The following is a 19911-nucleotide window of genomic DNA, read 5'->3' on the forward strand; positions in this document are numbered from 1 at the left end:
GTGTGTGTGTGTGCGCGTGTGCGTGTGTGTGTGTGTGTACAGGAGCATGCGTGGGTCAGGGGAAGGGGGCTGGGAAGAGGAGCCAGACTCCTGGACAGAGAGAAGATGGGAAGGGGAATTGGATCCGGGAAGGCGGGGAGGGGGAACTTCTAACTCGTTCTCCATCTAATTCTAGACCCAGGGTGGAGGTGGGTGGAGAGGAAGGCCCGTAGAGGTAAAGCTTCCCACTGCTCTTATTCTCAGTGAGGCCAGGATGAGAAGGAAAGGGCTGGAATGACAGAGCTGGATGTTCAGCATCCGGAAGAGTTTCCCCTGAGACAACAGACAACCCAGGATCCCCCTCACCGTTTCCCAAACACTCTCCCTTCCCCACGGTCACCAGAAGGACCTGCGACCCTTCTTGAAGGTGCAGCTGAGGTCTGAGGCCAGAGAGATGTACATCCATTCCTAACATCCTCTACATCCTAAAGATGCACCCACCTCATACAATCATTCTTGAATTTTTATACCCCTCTGGCCAAGACCTCACCTCTCCCAGTCTAGATTCCTGGGGCTTCTGCCCCTCTAGAGACATCCTTCACAAGCCAGGGAACTCTTTCTCAAAAACACATTTCATTACATTTCCCTCCTCGAGCGTTTGGGGTCAGACATCCCCTAAGTGAAGCTGTTGGCAAACGGAGGGGTTCTCTTCTCTTCCCATGTCCCATGAAAGGAAACTGAGTCTCAATCACGTTTACCTGACTGAGTTGGAGTGAGGATTAAGTGAGAGAACACACTTAAAGCACACATGGTAGTCCCACTAATAATAACTCATCTAATATTCTTATTTTAAAGGTTTTCTATGTGTCAGTCACTGTTCCAAGTACTTTGTATGTATTAAGTCAATTCTCACAACAACACTTTGATCTGGTTATCGTAATTACCCCCATTTTACAGATTGGGAAACTACAGCCCAAATGCTGAAATAACCTGAATTTAGTCATGCAACTAAAAGACTGGGAATGGGAATGATAAGCTCACTAATATGACTCGAAGCCCCCCCCTCCCTCACCCCTGCTGCTACATCTCCCACAAGGGTCCTTATCATGTGTTCCATCAAACCTGGACTTTCCAGTCTAGGAATGAGACTCCGGCCTGCTCTGGGCCCCTGAGGAATTGATATAGGCTTTATTATTACTGGACCCCAGAGAAGATCCTAAGCACGAAGCTCTTTAAGATGAAAATATTACAAAAACATTAGGTGCCTTGTTTGCCTTCCTTAATTATTGAGATGCCTAATCAACCCTGCATTACATGTTTAAAACCTTAAATTATAAGTTGTAAGCACAGGAAGCAAAAACAAAATTCTGTCTTTTTTTTTTTTTCAACCACAATTAAAAAAATATTATTTCTGATCATGAACAATGAATGTTTCCACACCGCCTACGACCTTTGGTTCTGCAGAGCTGCTTGCCTGCTCGTATGCAGCTGGCCTTTCTGGCTGGCCTTGTGACCACAGAGAAGTATCCACAGGGCAGAACTGTGTGATGCAGTTGTTACGAACTTTAACAATGTCCCTTCAAAATGCTGCTAACAGGTGGCTCTACAATTTGAATAACTCAGACTGGAGATGTTATCAGAAGCCCAGGAGGCAATGAATGGGCTATATTCATGCTTCATCTTACCACTTAGATAACAAAACCAGAGGTAGAAGGAATCAGAGATCATCTCGCAGACAAGCAAACAGGTATGAAACGAATGATTTCTACAGATCACACCGTTAGTTAGAGCCAAACCTGATTTGGTTAGAGGTTAGAACCTCTCCTGCAACCCATCCCCAGGACCTCAGGGTGTTTCCTTGGACACACTTCCTAATTAGCCAGATCCAAAGCTCTTTTAGGGCAACGTTATGTCTCACCTTTTATTATTATCCATCACAGCCCCCAGCAGAAAGCTTTACACAAAGCAGGCCTCAGACTGACGGGCTAGCTGGTCTACCACCAGGAGAAGGCACCTAGCAAACTAGCTGACCATCTACTTAGCGATCTGTGTCTCCTCCCACTCTAAGTCTCCACTGGAGCTAATTTAAGCTCACAGAGTGCTATGGTAATGAATTCCCCAAGAGTTAGTCCCCTGGCCCCATACAACAAGGTCAGAGGGCATCCATCAGTCCCAGCTCCAAACTGTTTTTGGAGGGTGAACGTGAGTCAGGCTAACTGAGGCCAGTTCTCTTGTATCTATTTACCTCAAGGATGAAGCCACTGGTCCTCTTAAGAGGACATAGTACAGAACCAGAGCAGTGCTTGGCCCAGGCTGGAACTGGCCTTCAATTACCAGGGGTCCAATGTGACCCAGGGCATCTCTACTCTACACTCATGAGAATCCAATAGAGGAGTCAACTCCCACATGTGGGCCTGGGATGGGTGGTTCTTAGTGGATAATATTCAGGAGGGCCTCTCACTGCTGAGCAGTCTAGAAAAGTCGCCAGTGTTTGCACCTTCCCCTGGGACGATGCCAAAATGGCTATACCTTGATATCAAACTCTTCACTGCCCCTGCCCTGCTACCCTGTCATGGCCTCATCATTTCAGTCCTCTGTACGCACTGCCCTGCTCTTTACCATCTCTAGACCCGGGCCCGAGATCTTCGCCTATATGTTCCACCCTTTTCCTCAAATCAACCCAGCACTTAACATTGTAGCCAAGCCCTTGTCTCGTCTAGAAAGCGCCCCTGCTTGGCCCTGCATTACTCCAGTCACCCTCAGCACACTCATCTTCCATTTGTAGGTGGTTCTGCCAAGGTGAGCATCACCGCATGCCAAGCCATCTCCTCCCGGTGCTCTTCCCAGCAGACAGCCTGGCATCAGCAGCCCCATCTTCCGCATCCACTGCGCCTACCCTTACCCCCATCAAAGAAAGCACCCAAGACGGAGATCTGCAAATAGCGGGCTCTCAATCCATAGGGCCAACTGCCCCAGGCTGCAGGAGAATGGATCCACTGACCTCTTCCTTGCTACTCACCTCATTCAGCTTGACCCAGTTGAAGGACTTCAGTGGGTGTGAAGGTTGGGGGACACACTTCTTCCTGAGCGGGACATCACTGCTGGGGAAGGGGTCTGGGGGGAGGGGCAGGCCCATGCTGAAGCAAGGCGGGGCACCGGGGGGAGTGGGAGGCCCACCGGGGGGCAGGGGGGGTGGTGGCGGTGGGGGACAGCAGGCGAAGGGTAGAGGGGGTGGGGGTGGAGGCAGGTCACTGGTTGTCATCGAGGAAGACAAGGTAAGTGGGCCCCCAGGGGGAGGTGGGGAAGATACAGGTCCTGTCTGTGGGGAGACAGAGACATCAAAAAGACAAAGCATCAACAAGGATGCCTTTCGAGTCCCCCATCACTGTGCCTTCCCTTACTCTTATTCTCCACCTAGACTAGACCCCGAAGCCTGCTCTCACCTCCCACACACATTTAAGCCCTGTTTTCTCCCTCTGCCTCCTGAACATCCAACACACAGATACACACGCAAGGCAAACACAGACACAGTGGACAAAGTCACAGTCATCACATGCAACAGCGGGATTGATACAGACAGGCCTGCACAAGGGCACCCAGCTGAGAGGGGGAGGGGAGCCAAAACCCCACCCGCGCTCTGCTTTCCACGGTGTGCTTCCCGGGACAGTGTCACCCGGAGGAAGGAACACTGTTTTTGTCTAACACAGGTGCCAACCTTGCAGCCTCAAGGGTCCCCTCTATCCTGGTCTGAGGTCTCCTCCGTGCTGGGGTCCTCGCCTCCTCCCCACGCCTGCCCTTCCCCCCACTGGCCTGAAGGTCTCGGCTCAACTATGTAAAAGCAGAGGAGGGGCCACGTACTGAGATTTCACTGAGTTGGGCCACCAGCTCTGCCACTTGTCCCCGAGCCTGGCGCAGCTCCTGGGACTCTCGGGCCAGCTTGTCCTTCATCTTGTTCAGTGTCCGCATCATCTCTTCCCTCTCCAACGTCTTGGTCTCGCATTCCCGCTCCTTCCTCTCCAGCCTGCTCACCAGCTCCGCGTGTTCTGGGATGGAGGAAGGACAGGAGGGGAAATGGGAAGAGAGGATGTGAATGCGTGTGTGTCCTTCTCCAAAGGAGGAAATGGGGTCCTAGGCTGGGCAGGGGAGGGGTGGGGAGCAGGTAGCGGGTTTGGGCGGAGCCCCTCACCTTTCCGGAACTTCTCCGCTTGGTCTCGCCACTGTTTCACTTCGTTCTCGTTGATGAGCCTGGTGGGGAGTGAAGGGTCTCTTGACTGTTTGCTCACAGCTTCCCAGAAGACATGGCATCTTCCAGTTCCCTACATTGGTACCCTGATCTCCAATCTGTCCAGCCACATCAAGGAGGCTAGGATTTTGACTCTCCAGATGTCTCTCCAGGTCCCATCCCTGACAAGTTCTCATTAACTGTCTCTCCATGGTCTGAGAAAGCTGAAAGGACCCTTAGAGTCCAACCCCTCTGGGATAGAGTTGAAGCTCCTAAGACCAGAAAAGGAGATGACAGCTAACTCGTGGTAAAGCCAGGACTAAATCCCAGGCTTCCCTTAGTTGTACAATGATTTGTACCCCTTTGTAAAAATAGGTTCTCGCATCTGAGAGAGATCAAAATATTGGCCTTACCATGGTCCAGACTTCCAATGACCAATGTGTGAGAGCAAGAGAAATCACCCACCCCAGTAACACAGAGTAAGTGGGTAGAGGGTAAAGAGGAGATGTGTCTAAATCATAGGAAGCCCCTTCATTCTTGTCCAACTCTCATTACAAGCAGTGAAAATGAAGCTTTTACCCAGACATCAAGGTATAAGAGAGGTGAAATTCCAAGGTGAGATCTCAATAATCATTTCTTTTGTAAATCTGAAAACAGAGGAGTTAGATCCATGACTCTTGGCCTCCTCAACCAGGTCAAGGATATAAAGAGGGAGTGAAGTATGATGGCGGCAATAATTTGCGAATAGATTTCTTTGGAGAGAGCCATTGTCATCCTCTGGCGGGGGGCGGTGGGGGGGGGGGTTCCTCCTCAGCACCATCTAGTGAAGTGACTTCTTTGCGCCCACCCAGAGAGTCTGACCCATGTTCCCTGACATTGGGAGGGAGGCACGGTGGACTGGGGCTAGGCAGGTCCAGAGGGGAGGCGGAGACCCGTGACACTCCAAGAATCTGTTAGTATGAGAGATTGCATGAGGGTTTCTCATGAGCCAGAGAGCATCGTGGAGGAATTAGGCTGAAGCTATTTTAAGTCTCATCCAAAAAGCCCATCTGGGAGAAAACTAGACACTTCAACAGTGGACATCTACGTGTATCGTACTGCCAGTGAATCAGGACCTGATGGAAGGGATGGTGCCAAGCAGGCCTGGAGGAAAAAAAGAAAAACATGTGTCGCCAGTGACCAGGGTTTTGTAGCGAGAGGCACCCAGCAAGGAACTTCCGAAGACCCCAGGAATACATGTCATATCTTTATCCATGTGCCAAGCCCAGAGAGCAGGAAGCCTATTTACTAAGTTACCTGATCAAGTAGGGCCTTTTCCCTTTCTCCTTCCTGCCCCCATGCTGCCTCTGGTGGGGGTCAGAAAATGGTTAGCTAGAGGAAAGGGGGGTGGGGTAGAAGGGGCTAGAAGAGAAACAGAACACAGAAAAAGAAGCCAACCATCACACACACACACACACACACACACACACACACACATACACTCTCACACTCTCTTCCCACTGCAGCTTCCAGACCCAGTCCAGGGAGGAGAGAGATTTAAGGCTAAATCCAATCTAGAATATTGATGCACGTCTGAGACTAGCCCTTCTACTTGCAGATTTGAGACTATGTTGGCAGCTGAAAGTGAGCTTAGGACTCCCATTGTCCAAGAAGCAGCAAAAACTTCATTGCACCTGAGGCGTTGTCAACCTCTGGCAGAGGAAAAGCTTCCCCACTAAGTAATCTAAAGAATTAGTAGAAGATAAAAATAAAGCTGCCTTCACTATTTACAATAGCCAAGACATGGAAGCGACCTAAATGTCCATCGACAGAGGAATGGATAAAGAAGATGTGGCACATATACAATGGATTATTACTCTGCCATAGAAAAGAATGAAATAATGGCATTTGCAGCAACATGCATGGACCTAGAGATTATCATACTAAGTGAAGTCAGACAACGACGAATATCATATGATTTCACTTATATGTGGAATCTAAAAAAATGATACAAATGAACTTACTTACAAAACAGAAACAAGACTCGAAGACTTCAAAAACAAACTTATGGTTACCAAAAGGGAAAGTGGAGGGGGGCGAGATAAGTTAGGAGTTTGGGATTAACGTACACACTACTATATATAAAATAGATAATCAGCAAGGACCTACTGTATAGCACAGGGAACTCTACTCAATATTCTGTAATAATCTATATGGGAAATATGAATCTGAAAAAGAATGGATATATGTATATGTATAACTGAATCACTTTGCTGTACACCTGAAACTAACACACCATTGTAAATCAACTCCAATATAAAATAAAAATTAAATTTAAAAAACTTCAAAAAATAAATAAAGCTGCCTTTTGATTACTTTACTAGTTGTACTTGTCCAACAAACCAGTTAGGAGTTTGACTACACCAACACCCAGCTATTTGTGCAAATGAAAACAGTAGCATGAATAGTTCAGAAATCATTTTCTCCTTGGCTTTGCAATGCAGCACAATGAATCCTTGAGAGCCAATTCATCTCCTTAAGGGCAACTGACTTAGGCTTATACTGGAAGTAAAAGTTTAAAATTAAAAATCAGTGTGCTAACATGAGGCCTGATTATTAGCTGACATGACTTTAAACTCATTTCTCGGTGTTTCTCTACACCCAGGGTCAGTCAAAGATGATAAGCCAGAGACCTTAGGCTCTGACATCGTTTTCCAACAGCCTCATAACTAAATTGTCATGCTCTATTTTCAGTGGTTGGCAGACCTTCTCTAAAGAGCCAGAGTAACTATTTTAGGTTTTATATACTATGTACAGTCTCTGTCATATATTCTTGTGTTTGTTTGTTTTTAACAACTCTTTTAACATGTAAAACCATTCTTGGCTCGTGGACCATACAAAACAAGCTGGAGGACGGGGGTTAGCCTGTAGCCACAGTTGGCTGACTCTTCCTCCGTGTTAATACGTGTAATTCCCCCTCAATCCACTGAATGCAGTGGATCACGGGGAGTTGCGTACACCCCCCTTAAACCTGTGCTATCCAGTACGGTGGTCGCCAGCCCTGTCACGTGACTACTTGAATTTAATGAAAATTAAATAAAATGTAAAACTCAGTCCCTCAGTCACACTAGCCACGCGTCAAGCGCTCAGCAGCCACATTTGGACGGTGCACGTACGGAACATTTCCATTATCTCGGGGGGTTCTGTTGGATGATCTTGCTCAAGGCCCATTTGGAGGTGTCTGGGCTTGAGAGAGGGAGCCGAGGTTTCGCTGGTGAGACCCCAAGTAGGAGAGGGATGGGGAAGGAAGAGGAAGACAGGTGAGGGACGGCCACTGCTCACATGTTGACGATATTCTTGACGTTGAAGTTCTCCAAGGGAGCCAGGTCGGGGTCCATACCCCTCTCGTCCTGGAGGACAATCTGCTGGAGGATTCGGTCCAGGAGCTGCCACTGCTGGAAGTTCCGCTTGTCTGAGGGATGACAGGCATCGTATCTTTACTGAGCCCTGCAACCCCCCGGGGCCCTGCCCTAGCGTCACTCCCTGGGGCCAGGCTGGGGAGGTGTGTCCCTCCCCTCCCCCCCCCCCACAAGCTCCCCATCTGACTGGGGAGGCAATGCAACTGCTGATAATGAAGACTCATAAATCCTATCATTTCTTGCTGATCTGCCACTGACCTTTTGTGAATGTGTCCACCCTCTAGATATATTTCTCTATTCCCTGAAATGCTTTCTGGCCGTCTTCTTCCCTGTTGGTACCCTGAGTATCCTAGGCCTGGGGAATGCAAATTGCCTTTTTACAATTATCTTAAAAAAGCACATTTAAGAAAGTAAATCTGCTCCAAACATTACGCGCTGAATAATGAAGTCTCCAGGGAAAATTTTTTTTAAAAGAAAAGGTTTTAGGATTATCAATGCTATTGTCCTACAGAGGAAGATGAATGGAAACTCATTACAGGTGCACACTGAGAGGGGGTCAGAATGGGCTGAAGAAGTGGCTGTGGAATCCTGGCAGATTTCGTGGTGAAGGTGACCCCGAACTGCGAAGGCAAAGGCACTGTGTGTTGCGCCTGCACAGGGCCCCACGGGCATCCCCTCTAATCGTAGTCTGGCTGGACATGGACTTTCTTTTCATGTGATGGCCATAAGCTCCTCTTCCTTGGTTCTTGATCCAAGTACTTTGTTTCTACTGACCACCAAGGGGAGGTCCAGCAGCATGATCCTGGCCTCAAAGGCAAACCATAATGCCTACAAAGTGGAAGGTCACATCTGCACGGCCCCATTTTGAGGCAGAACAGAGGGACCCATTCACAATGCCCTTGGAGCACTAAACACAGGAAGTCATGCGAGCAGAAGTCAGATTTCCCACGTCTTCCATGAAGACTTTCTAGACTGAGTTTTGGAGAGCTGGCAGCTTCCTGGTCCAGGTCACTGTGTCTGTCCTCCTTTCCATCACTCCATTGACACATGCATTGCAAAGTGGTCATCGTTTTCCATTTCCCTTTCAACCAGGAACACAGGGTAAAGCCCTGTGTTCACAGAAGTAGAATGTGTTTCATCTAAAGCCCTGACCCCAAAGAAACAAAATTCCTTCATATGTACAGACTCACTGAGCCTCAGCTTCATTCACTGTAAACTGGAGATAATAACACACACTCCTTAAGCCATTCTGAGGTTTAGAGACACTATCTTAATAGACCTCCCATCACACCCAGCCCAGAGTTGGCAACAATAAATCGTAGTTGTCACCACCACCTCGATTACCAATACCAACATCGCCACCACTAAAGAGAGTCTGTCTAGGCTGACCATTATGTTGGGCCATGCCAGTTTCCAAATATTCTATTTTATGAAGAGCTTAAATACCAAATGGTGCAGTTATAGCTCATTTCAAATTGCATGCTGGCATGGCTATTAGTAATTATGTATAATTTATTCAGTCACCGAGCACACCTGGATCGCAAGAGCTTAGCATCTGCTCCTATAGATACTGACATTTGGTATTTGTAAAGTGAGTCAGGAACAAGGGTGGTAGGATGGGAGCCAGCAAGGGCTAGATAGAGGAGTTGATAAAATCTTAAAAAAAAAAAAAAAAGGCATGCTCCTTCCACAGCTGTGCTGCTCCCCGCAAGCACAAAGCTTCTTTTTGGAACGCCCTGAGAAGAATGATCACAGCCCTGCCACGAGCTGGCAGTCAGAGCTGTTGGATTCTTCAGGGATCAACCTCCCGCTTGTTGGACCGGGACGTTGGCATTGCTCAGGGCTCAGTCCCCCGCTCCTCTGCTGGGGGACATTGCCAAGTCCTGACCCCCAGGAGGAAGGGAAGAGCACGGGCCTGAGTCCCACGGCCTGGCCTCCTGGGAACTGGGGTGCAGAGGGAGACATGGGGAGACTTCCCAACCCCGGGAGCTTCTGACACCTTGTCTCCAGCTGCCCCGGGCCAGGGGCTCAGGCCGGCTGAGGGGGCTACTCACAGGGCATCTGCAGGCAGTGGTGCAGGACAGACAGCAGGCAGGGGTAGGCCTCTGTGTGCTTCAGCTTCCTGTGGATCAGCTCAAACATCTGGGAAGCGCTCTTGGTGTCGATGTGGACCTGAGGGTGTGGAGGGCACAGTGAATGGGGAGGGGGGAGGGGAAGGCAGCAGAGGAAGAGAATGGGGAGGGAGAAGACCCTGCTATCATCCACTGAGCCCCGTCCCGCAGGAGCATTCCTCTCCTGCCTCTGGTCCAGGCTTAAAAAAGAGACGGGCAGAGAAAAGGAGGAGAGAGCTGTGCTAATTGTATAAACCAGGGTTTCCCAACCTCGGCACCACTGGCATCTTGGACTGGATGACTCTTTGCTGTGGGAGGCTGTCCTGTTCACTGTGGGCTGTGCAGCAGCCTCCTGGCCCTATATCTACCAGACGTCAGGGGATCCTCCTCACGCCTGTTGTGACAGCTAAGAATGTCTCTAAACATTGCGGGTGTCCCCAAGGGAAGTAAAATCTCCCCTGGTTGATTCAAACTAAGGGAAGGAAGCAGGGGGCTGGATGATTCAAGGAGCACATGGCATAGGTTCACGGGTGCAAATTCCAGACCGACCCTGTCGCTGCGTGACAACAGCAAGCTGCTCGTCCCTGCTAACATCAGTTTCTTTCTCTTTAAATTCAGGGCTTTTTTTTAGAATATAAAGGGATGGTGCTTGGCTACTGAAGCACCACCCCAAAGGAGGTCTCCATGTGGATAGGGATTTTATAACACAATATTTAAGCAGCAGACGTGTGGATTTTCAGGGTTACCAAGGCTAAAATGGAAATGATGTTGTTTGCTAAGCATGATCAGGTTAGTGATGGGGAAAGGTATCTCAGGAAATTACTGGAAGACATGGAGAAAGTCATCCCAGGGGAGGCATTTGAGAGTAACCATGTGTAAGAATTGTCTCTCTCTCCTTTGGGGGTTGCAGTGGGAGATGCTCTCCCCGGTTAGGGTCTGCTGGTGAGGCCTGGCAGAGCCACCATACTGCCAGGGCTCCAGAAGCAGGACCTGGCCGTGGGGGCACCCACCAGCAAACCCGGCCAACAGCGGACCTACCACAGCACGGCATCTGGGACCCACTGCAGTCGCCCTACCCTTGCAGGCTCCTCACCACGTCAAACCTCCTGGCCAGCTCCAGGTCATCCTCGTTCCGGACCATCTCGAAGAAGTCCAAATGCCTAGACAGGACGGGGGGATAGAGGGAGTAGACATCACCGCCAGGCCAGCCCCGGGTGAGGGTTACAGCCCTTGCAAGCCCCCCACTGACTCAATCTGAAGGCTTCATTCAGGCCAAGGCAAAGCCAGAAAGAAGCCAGCTGCCTGTATATCAACACTCTCCTTTATAGAATCCCACGCCCATCCTTCGGGGAGGCCAACCGAGGGTCCTATCACCTTCCATTGGGCTTTCACAAGTTTGGAACTACTGACATTTGGGGCTGGGTCATCCCTGGCTTTGGGAGGTGGGTGTGTGAGTTCCAAGACGTGCACCAGCATCCCTGACCTCTACCCACCAGATGCCAGCAGAATCCCCCACTTTGTGACGACCACAGATGTCTCCAGGAGCTGCCGGATGTCCCCTGGCACCTGCAGTCAAGGACCACTGCCCTACATCTACCTTCCCCAGTGTTCTTTTTTCTTTTTTTATTATTGGAGTATAATTGCTTTACAATGTTGTGTTAGTTTCTGCTGTACAACAAAGTGAATCAGTTATATGTATATGTATGTGTGTGTATATATATATATATAATCCCCTCCCCCTCTTGGACCTCCCTCCCTCCCCACCCCCCATCCCACCCATCTAGGTCACCAAAGAGCACCGAGCTGAGCTCCCTGTGCTATACAGCAGGTTCCCACTAGCTCTCTATTTTACACATGATAGTGCATATATGTCAATCCCAATCTCCCAATTTGTCTCACCCTCACCCCTTCCTCCCCTGTGCCCGCATGTCCGTTCTCTACGTCTGGCATCTCTATTCCTGCCCTGCAAACAGTATTGTCCCATGTCCCCACTCAAAGCCAATCTCTCATCTTCTACCCCATCCACTCCTACACGCCACCACAAAAGGACCCATTCTCTCTCCCTTAAGACCTAACGTAATAAAATAGCCTGTGCGAGTGGGGTGGAACCAGAGGGGCTCACTAGTGACGCACAGGAGCTTCATTGTGCCCTTTGCTCAACAAAGGCCTTGATGGCTTGCTTGCACCTTGGCGGGGAGCATTTCTTGGCTGAGCAGCGGGGCGCTGCGGGACGTTTAACATTCCTGGCTCCCTACAACCCATGCCAGTGGTGCCCCCCACCGGCCAGATCGAAAACCAAAGAACACCCCTACATGGTTCCAATTCCCCCCAGCGGGCAGTACTGCCACAGCGGAGGACTACTGGGTCCACCTGCCTATAACATCAGAGGTCAGACAGGAGGTCAGCAAAGAGGACGGGCAGGGGCATAGGTGACATGGGATGAGAAGGTGGGGAGCTGCCCACCTCCCGCCCCCCGGAGCTGCTTCTGAATCGACGCTGGGTGCGGCAGGCAGTCTCCAGGGGAACAGAAACCTCTACAGGAGTCCTGACCACCCCCCACCAAGGCGCTGTCACCGCAGGTTTGCATGGGGACGGGTGACTAGGGCCTTACTTGTCCAGGATTGCATTCTCGTGCTGCCGGAGTTTGTCAATCACAGGCTGTATCCCCAGCATCAGGAACTCGTACCGTAGATGTAGACGGAACTCCAGATTATCCTGGGGGTCACCAAGGGAGGACCAGACTCACTGGCTGGTCTCGATTTCCACAGGAGTCCCCAGTGGCCCCCTCATTGCCACTCCAGTCCCACCACATCCCCTGCAGCAAACTCATGAGAACTGCTTCGAGTCCCAGAGTTGCAAGAAAGGGTGGGAGGAGACATCCTCTGACCTTGTTATTTACTCCCTTTAGCTCTCCTGCCTCACTTCCTTTAAGTCCTTCATCAGTTTTCTCTAAGTTTTTGGCCTCAGAGAGCAGTGTTGAAGAGTGATACAGAGCACACACTTTGGAACCAGACATTTCTTGGTTCCAATCCCTGCTCGGTCACTTACCGGTTTTGTGACTTTTGCAAAAGTCTTAGTTTCCTCATCAGTTAAATGGGCATGATATTACTTACCTACAGGAATGATATTCATAAGAACTGCTTGATGAGGTATGGTTACCAACTAACCAGAACAGATGTCAGCATAAATAGCTAGTACTGACTCAGGTGACATCAGCATCTTAGGGACAGGTAATTCCCCCAATCCACCCCACCCAACTCAGGTCATCAGGACGGGATGCAAAAAAAAGTATGCTGGCAGAAAAGAGGGAAAAGCAGAGATCATTAAATTGCCCCTTTTGACCTTCAACAAGCTGACCTTGGCTGGGGCATCTGATTGCCTTAGAATTTGGGGAGTTCACCTGCTCTTCAAGTTCTTCTTCGACTGTTGCTATTTTTAAGGTCTGGGAATCCCATTCTGACCCCAAAAGAAGGAAAATCAGAAGTCACACCTGCTAACAGAAGGTGCTAGAAGAGCATGATCAGCCACCCCAGAAATCAGTCCAGAAGCAGGTCTTTAGAAAGCTCTAGAAAGAAGGGCCAACACTTGCCCTCCTCCCATAAATGATCCCCACCATCCTAAACAATCATCAGCCAGACAAGCTTGGGGTTTGTCCATGACACACATAATGCATGATGCGACCTAGGCAGGAAGCTCCCCAGGAACCCCTCATGACAGAGAGGTTTATGACAAGCTGTGCTTTCTCGGCCCCAAGTGAAGGACGCAAGAGGTGATACAGATAATCTGAAGACAATGATGGTAGTGCCAGCCACACCGACCCTCTGCCACTTCCCCAGGCAGCACTCACGCCCTCTTCCCCAGGTCCGGGAAGCCAGGGCCCAGCAAGGGCACGGAGAAGATGTCTCACCTCTCCAGCGCCAGCATTGAGGACAGCGTTGATAAAGGACATGATGGCTGTTTTCAGATTCACTTCATCTCGGTACCGGCCCAGACTTCGGTCCAGCTCATTCAGCAGTGTCTGGACGGAAAGGCAGGATGGAAAAAGAGAGGAGGGCTCAGGAGCCTATGAGTCCAGCCTCTGTGCCTTTGCTCCTGCCATTCCAATCGCCCAGAATGCCCCATCTGTTCTCTCCACCCAATCTACCCAACTCATCTCGGACCTTCCCTAAAGCTCACCTTTTCCAGGAAGCATCCTCTGCCTCTCTACATCTCAGCCCCAGTCCTACCTTATTGTCCTGTCCACTCAGCCTTGGGGACTTGCTTTATTTTGCTGGGCGATGCTGGAAAGATGTTTTAGCACTTTACAGCTGTTTATAGCTCCTCAGCCCTCCCTATCTGCGGCTCCCGTATGTGCAGATTCAACCAACTCCAGGTTGAAAATATATATATTTTTTAAATTTCAGAAAGTTCCAAAAAGCAAAATTTGAATTTGCTGAACACCAGTAACTGTTTACATAGCATTTATATTGTATTTACAGTTATTTACAGAGCATTTACATTATATTAGGTCCTATAAGTAATCCAGAGATGATTTAAAGTATACAGAAGGATGTGCATAGGTTATATGCAAATACTGCACTATTTTATATAAGACATTTAAGTATCCACAGATTTTGGTATCCACGAGGGTCCTGGGACCAATCCCCCGAGGATACCGAGAGTAACTGTATTCGCTACCCAGCTCCTTGATAGCATGGACATTACCTTTTATCTCCTTTGCATCTTCTGCAAAGGGTCAGGGGTCACTTTCTGAACAGAGTAGGTGCTTTAAAATGTTTGATGACAGAATAAACATATAGCCTATAGTGGTGGATAAACCATAATGTTTGTGATAACAGTTCACACCTATTAAGACTTAGTACCAAGACACTATACTTATTGTCTATCTCTTTACCTGGAGCAGGTCAGGGAGAAGAAAAGAGAATAGCATGGCCTGAGTTCCCAGGACTGTTCCCAGTGTCCCTATAGTAGGCACTGGCCCAGGCATAGGGCCTAAACTCTCCATTCCAGCAATGGCATTCGATTCAATATTTCTTGACTGAGCTCCTTTATGAGCCAGGCGTTGGGCTCAGAGATACTGAGCCACAAAAATGAAGCAGACCAATATTCCAGTCTCAAGGAACCCATGGTCTAGTGAGGAGTCCATTTTCCCAGCCAAACCGCCCCTCTCTTAAGGCTCCTCAGCTCTTTTTACATAAGCCCTCCACCAGCCCCGCACCTGGAAGCGCGTCCGCTCGGCTGCGTACACCTGGTAGTGTAGCATGGCCTGCAGCACCTTCTTGTGGCCGCCAGGCACCAGGCACACGGCGCCCAGGATCTCCAGCACAGCCACCTTGGTCTTGCTGTTCTCCGTGCGCAGGCTCTGTGCGATGGTGCTGATGGCCTCGGGCTGTGCCAGCACGTGCGCCCGCCCCTGGGAGTTGTTCATCAGAGCTTTGATGCAGCCGATGAGGGAGGTGTGGATGCGGCTTTCACAGGTGGCGTGGTCCATGCTCCGGAGGAAGTTCAGCAGACAGGTCAAGCCCTCCAGCTCGATGAAGCGGGTTACAAACCTGCCCAGACCAGAGCCATCAGCAAAACAGGTATCCTGCAGTTGCATATTATTCTGTATGCATTTTGCAAATAGCTACCCCCTTATCTGGGTACCACTGTGTCCCACCGGCAGTAGCCACTTGGTTCAGTTGTAAAGTTTATCTAAAGCACTAAAATCCTAGTGCTAGAACAATAATTAATGATCTGAGGAAATGTCATAAATGAAGGTGAGGAAAGCACTACATATAACTAGTACATTTGATCCCCAGTGCATTTGTATTTCTACATGATTATAGAAATATGCCTAGAAAAATAGAATGTACTCTTAAATTGTTAAAAATAAGTATTATTTATTTTCTATTTTACACTTTTATGTATTCCACAAAATGTCCACCATGACTGTGTGTGACTTTTGTAATCAGAATTTTATTATGGGAAAAAAAAATAAATGGAAGTGGGAGATGAAGCCGGGACCCTCCCCTCAGCCCTTCTACTTCCTGACTTCCTCATCCTTCCTGCATCCCCTGCCCACACCAGACCCCCACCCCACCCCGCCTGAGCAACAAGCAGGGATTAGGGGGCTCCCGTTCTCCTTGAGGCTATTTCCAGGCTCCTGGGTCAACCTAGACCACACACGTGCATGCGTGCACACGCACACACACACACGCACACACACGCACACACACACACACACACACACACACAGAGGAAGATCAGTGTGCTGGTAACAACTGGAGCTCTAGAGAAAGAAAAAAAAAGGCCTGATTGTGGTGTTTGCCAATTTCCATGGTATAAATACCGCCAGCATAGCTGATTTCAAAGTATCAATGTGTGTCATTGAACGTGGAGCTGGGAAGAGACGCACCGTTTACGTATTCCCGCCAGGCACACACAGTGGGTGTAAACTCACTGAGCACACGTAACAGGAAAGAGCATACAGGACAGTAAAATGTAGTCAAATCACCAGGTAATTAAGGAGTGATAAGTTTCAAGTACTTAATTACCTTTGTTTTTAATAGCATTTATTTAATCATGAGTTGATGTAATTTACATTTTCTTCATAGCTATGTTTAACAACCAGCTTGCAAAACTGCTGAAAATTTTGAGAGTTGGCTCCCACAAGCCAGAATGAGTTGCCAGGCACAAGAGGAGCCTGTGGCTCTGTTGGGCCCTTTCACAATGTGGCCTGGGATGTGGGGAGAGGCTCTTTTCAGCCCTTGAGACGCCCATCCCCCCCTTCCTTGCCTGCTCCCACTCTAGATGGAGAAATCTCATCCAGAGACACCACATCGCCCCCTAGTGGCTGGAGTATTTCTCACCCACACTCACCCCTCTGGCGCGGGGGCCCCTCATGTGCGCAGCTCTTTCTTGTGTACCTGTCCGTATGCCCACCACCCCCACCCCCGCATCCTGTTCTGTTTTCCCAATAAAACAAGCACCTGCCTTCAGTTTCTCTTCAGGATCTGAGGTTGATCTCATCTTCCCATGTTCATCTCCCCTCCCCAACATGCCCATCCTCTGGCAGCATCCCAGCTCCTCACAGAGGGGGAGTGGGAGCCAGGATGTGAAAGGAGGTAAAGCGAGCTCTAGGGGATGCTGGAGAGTGGAGGTGGCCAAGGGGACTGGGATGGGAACACAGCTCTGCGTGAAGCTTCGGGAAGCTGAGGGGACCACTGGCTGAGGGGACGTGGAAGGAAGTGAGGGAAGGGGACATCACCTCATGGGCTGTGTCCGGAGGGCCGTCTTCAGGTCTTCCACGACTTGGTTCCTCATCTCCGTCTCCTCCTCATCAAACGCGTACAGACTCTGCATCTGAGGTCGGAGAAGGGGGCAGAGGTCACGCTGGGCTGCCTGTCTCCCGGCTCCCTGCCACCCCCAGCCTGAGTGTGACCCAGGGGCCGCCCTCGCCTCAGGAATGGTGAGGCCTCAGGGAACGGTTTACTAAGACAGAGTGACAGACTCTGAGAAGAGCCATTCCCAGGCCTCACTTTCCTCATCTGTAAAATGGGGAGAATGATCAGCCCAGACTATTTCCCAAGGCTGCGTGATATATCCATAATAAATGTTTCAATGGTTTGGGGGGCTCTGAAGTCACACAGGGGAGGGAGGGATGAGGATAAAATCTTGAGAATAACTGGAAAGCTGCTGATCCCCAGAGGGGGTGGGCTGTGGGGTGCAGGGGAAGATGATGACCACTCTCCCCAGAGCCTTTCCAGGCAGGGCCGGGGCAGGACAGGGGGCGAGGCTCACCGCGGCCATGGAGTTGATGCGGTCGATGTAATAGTCAGGCCAGCTGGTCGCCAGCTTGTTGGGATCCTCCTGCTCCTGGAACAAGATGAAGGACTCGATGGACCACCTCCCTCCCCCCACCAAGACAGGCCCACAGTCTGAGATCCTGAGCTTCGTCCCAGGTCAGCATTCAGATTCATCTCCCAGCCCAGCCTAGACGGGGTGACTTTGAGGAAGTTACAAAACCTCCCCAGGCTTCCATTTCTTCCTTGGCAAAAGGCAGATCGCGGACATCCAACCTCAGGACCAGCCAGTGACGTGCGCAGAAACCACGCAGGTGTATACACTTTCAAACAATATATACAGTTAAAAATAAATTCTTTTTTTTTCCCTGTTATATTTGTTCTGACTCTATTTAATAAAATACAATTTTAAGTCTGTTGAATCTAATGAAAATGTGTGCTTATAGTTTGTACATCTCTTTTTTCAAATTTTATTTTTTTTCTGATAATATCATTCCCATTGTATTTTACAAAAGTATTGGTCAGTGACAGTTTGGACCTTTAAAAACTTGGTCTTTCTCTCAGACAGTTTGGGAAGCACTGATTGACATAAAGCATTTGGTGCAGTGCCTGGCACATAGTAGGTACTCAGTAAACTGTAACTTTAAAAAAGGAGGGAAAGAGACACTCCCAAGGCCCTGGGTTTGAAAAGAGGAAGGGTCTATGTAGCTGGGAGGCAGAGCCCAGATAAGACCTGGCCCTCAGGTCCCAAGAGAAAGCCTCAAGTCCTCCCCAAGTGTGGGCAGGAATGAGGGGAGCTGGACAAGCATTGATGCTGACTGAAAATCCAGTCCTCTCCTCCGGCCAGTGGATCTGCTTCTGGGCATTACACACACCCTCCTCCTTCCTGCCCCTGTCCCTGTTTCATTTGGATGTTCCCTCTCATCTGCTTTCTGCCAATTTCCTGCTTTCAAATTAGCATGAACATTTACTTCCTCCAGAACCTTCCTGATGAACCACCTGCCTGCCAGCTGGCCTGGACTTTGCCCTGCATCCCTCAGCCTCATCCACTCTGGCTTCATGATTTTGTTTCTTAAAATCCAAATTTTAGATCAGTGAGAAACCTGCCTTGATCGGGTCTTTGTGACTTCACGTGGATATGCATGACCGAAGTCCCCAAATTCTAGCTTCCGCCATAGAGAGGAGATCACAGAACACAAACGAACATATCATGAAACACATACTTTCCTGCCTTCACTGGCTCCCCGTTTAGCCATTTCATATGCCTTTAATGAGCACCTACTACATGCCAATCACTGCACTGAACCCTGAAAGTACTGAACAAAAAGTCATACACATAGTAGTCTGTCTTGTGCCAGAGGCAGGGTGACCGGTGCTCTATGGTAGGACTGTCCATTTGTGGGCCATGGAAACCCAGGGTGGGGGGCATCTAACACAGAAGGCTCATGGCGGGGGCTGGGGTAGGGGGTATGAGAGGACTGGGCTGAGTTACTCAAGATTACTGAAGCTAAGAAAGGGGGAGGGTGTTAGAGACAAGAAGTACCATGTGGAAAGAGAGGGGGGTGTGAAAGTGTGTGGGGAGATGACACACAACTTGGTTTGGAAGGTGGTGAGAGACGTCCTTACATTTTAGTGCATTTTTTAGTTTAGCTGCATGAGGGATCAACGTCAGGGACCCCCAGAGTAAATCAGTTTGGAAAGTGGAGAACCACGAGATAGGATGAGTTACTCCTGAAATTAATTTTCTCCTCCCTCCCTCCCTCCCTTCCATGACTTGAGCTTTTTAAAGGCCTGCTTTCCTCACAATGAGATTCCTAAACACAGAGCACAGTATTCTGCAGGTGCTTAATACATGCACACTGAGTTTACTAGACAGTGGTTTGCAGTGCGTGCAGGTTCTCAGACTCTGGCAGGCCTGCATTCCAGCATCGTTGCAGCACTTGCCATGACTGGCTGGTGACTTTGGGTGAAGGCCTCTCTAGGCCTTCCTTGCCTGCTATGTAGAATGAAAGACCAGACTGGGTTGCTCCTCAGTTCCTTCCAACTCTAGAATAGTGATCAATTTTAAAAGCTCGGTCTGGCCCAGCATGGAGCCCGGGATGGAACAAATATCCTGCACGAGAAGAATTATAAAAGAGCCAGGAATGGGCTTTAAGGAGCACGAAGGAGAAACAGCCCCAAACCATCCCAGACCTGCCCGTCTTCTCCCAGGAGGGAGACTTCTGAGCCTCAGGTGCAGGAAGAACCAGGTCTTAGCTCCCAAACACCTATACACTCTTGAGGTCAAGCGAACAAGTTGCAAGCCTGAGAAACGAGAGGGTGGAGGGGTGGAGAGGAAGGTGGGCCAAGAAAAGAAAAATAGAGTGAAAGAAACAGGCTCAAATAGAAAGGAGGCAAGAGAGACGTCGAGAGAAAGA

At 49.5% G+C, this 19911-nt stretch overlaps 1 protein-coding gene across 5 annotated transcripts in view; it reads right to left on the reverse strand.

Moving 5' to 3' along the window:
• The window catches only part of DAAM2 (dishevelled associated activator of morphogenesis 2), a 111160-nt gene that overhangs the window by 19277 nt on the left and 71972 nt on the right, over positions 1 to 19911 (reverse strand). For all 5 annotated transcript variants that reach the window (XR_014251071.1, XM_082414111.1, XM_082414108.1 and 2 more), the window contains exons 4-14: positions 17493 to 17567; positions 16960 to 17054; positions 14929 to 15262; positions 13618 to 13728; positions 12322 to 12425; positions 10804 to 10870; positions 9654 to 9771; positions 7523 to 7652; positions 4166 to 4224; positions 3838 to 4022; positions 2999 to 3298 (exon numbers count right to left, since the gene is read on the reverse strand). Coding sequence is in view for 4 of the 5 variants with exons in the window: in XM_082414111.1 (XP_082270237.1) it covers positions 2999 to 3298; positions 3838 to 4022; positions 4166 to 4224; positions 7523 to 7652; positions 9654 to 9771; positions 10804 to 10870; positions 12322 to 12425; positions 13618 to 13728; positions 14929 to 15262; positions 16960 to 17054; positions 17493 to 17567 (1578 nt within the window). In the remaining variant the exon portion in view is untranslated. The remainder of the gene's footprint in view (positions 1 to 2998; positions 3299 to 3837; positions 4023 to 4165; positions 4225 to 7522; positions 7653 to 9653; positions 9772 to 10803; positions 10871 to 12321; positions 12426 to 13617; positions 13729 to 14928; positions 15263 to 16959; positions 17055 to 17492; positions 17568 to 19911) is intronic.

The sequence above is a fragment of the Balaenoptera physalus genome, assembly GCF_965194825.1.
Source record: "Balaenoptera physalus genome assembly, chromosome: 11".
NCBI classification, from domain to species: domain Eukaryota; kingdom Metazoa; phylum Chordata; class Mammalia; order Artiodactyla; family Balaenopteridae; genus Balaenoptera; species Balaenoptera physalus.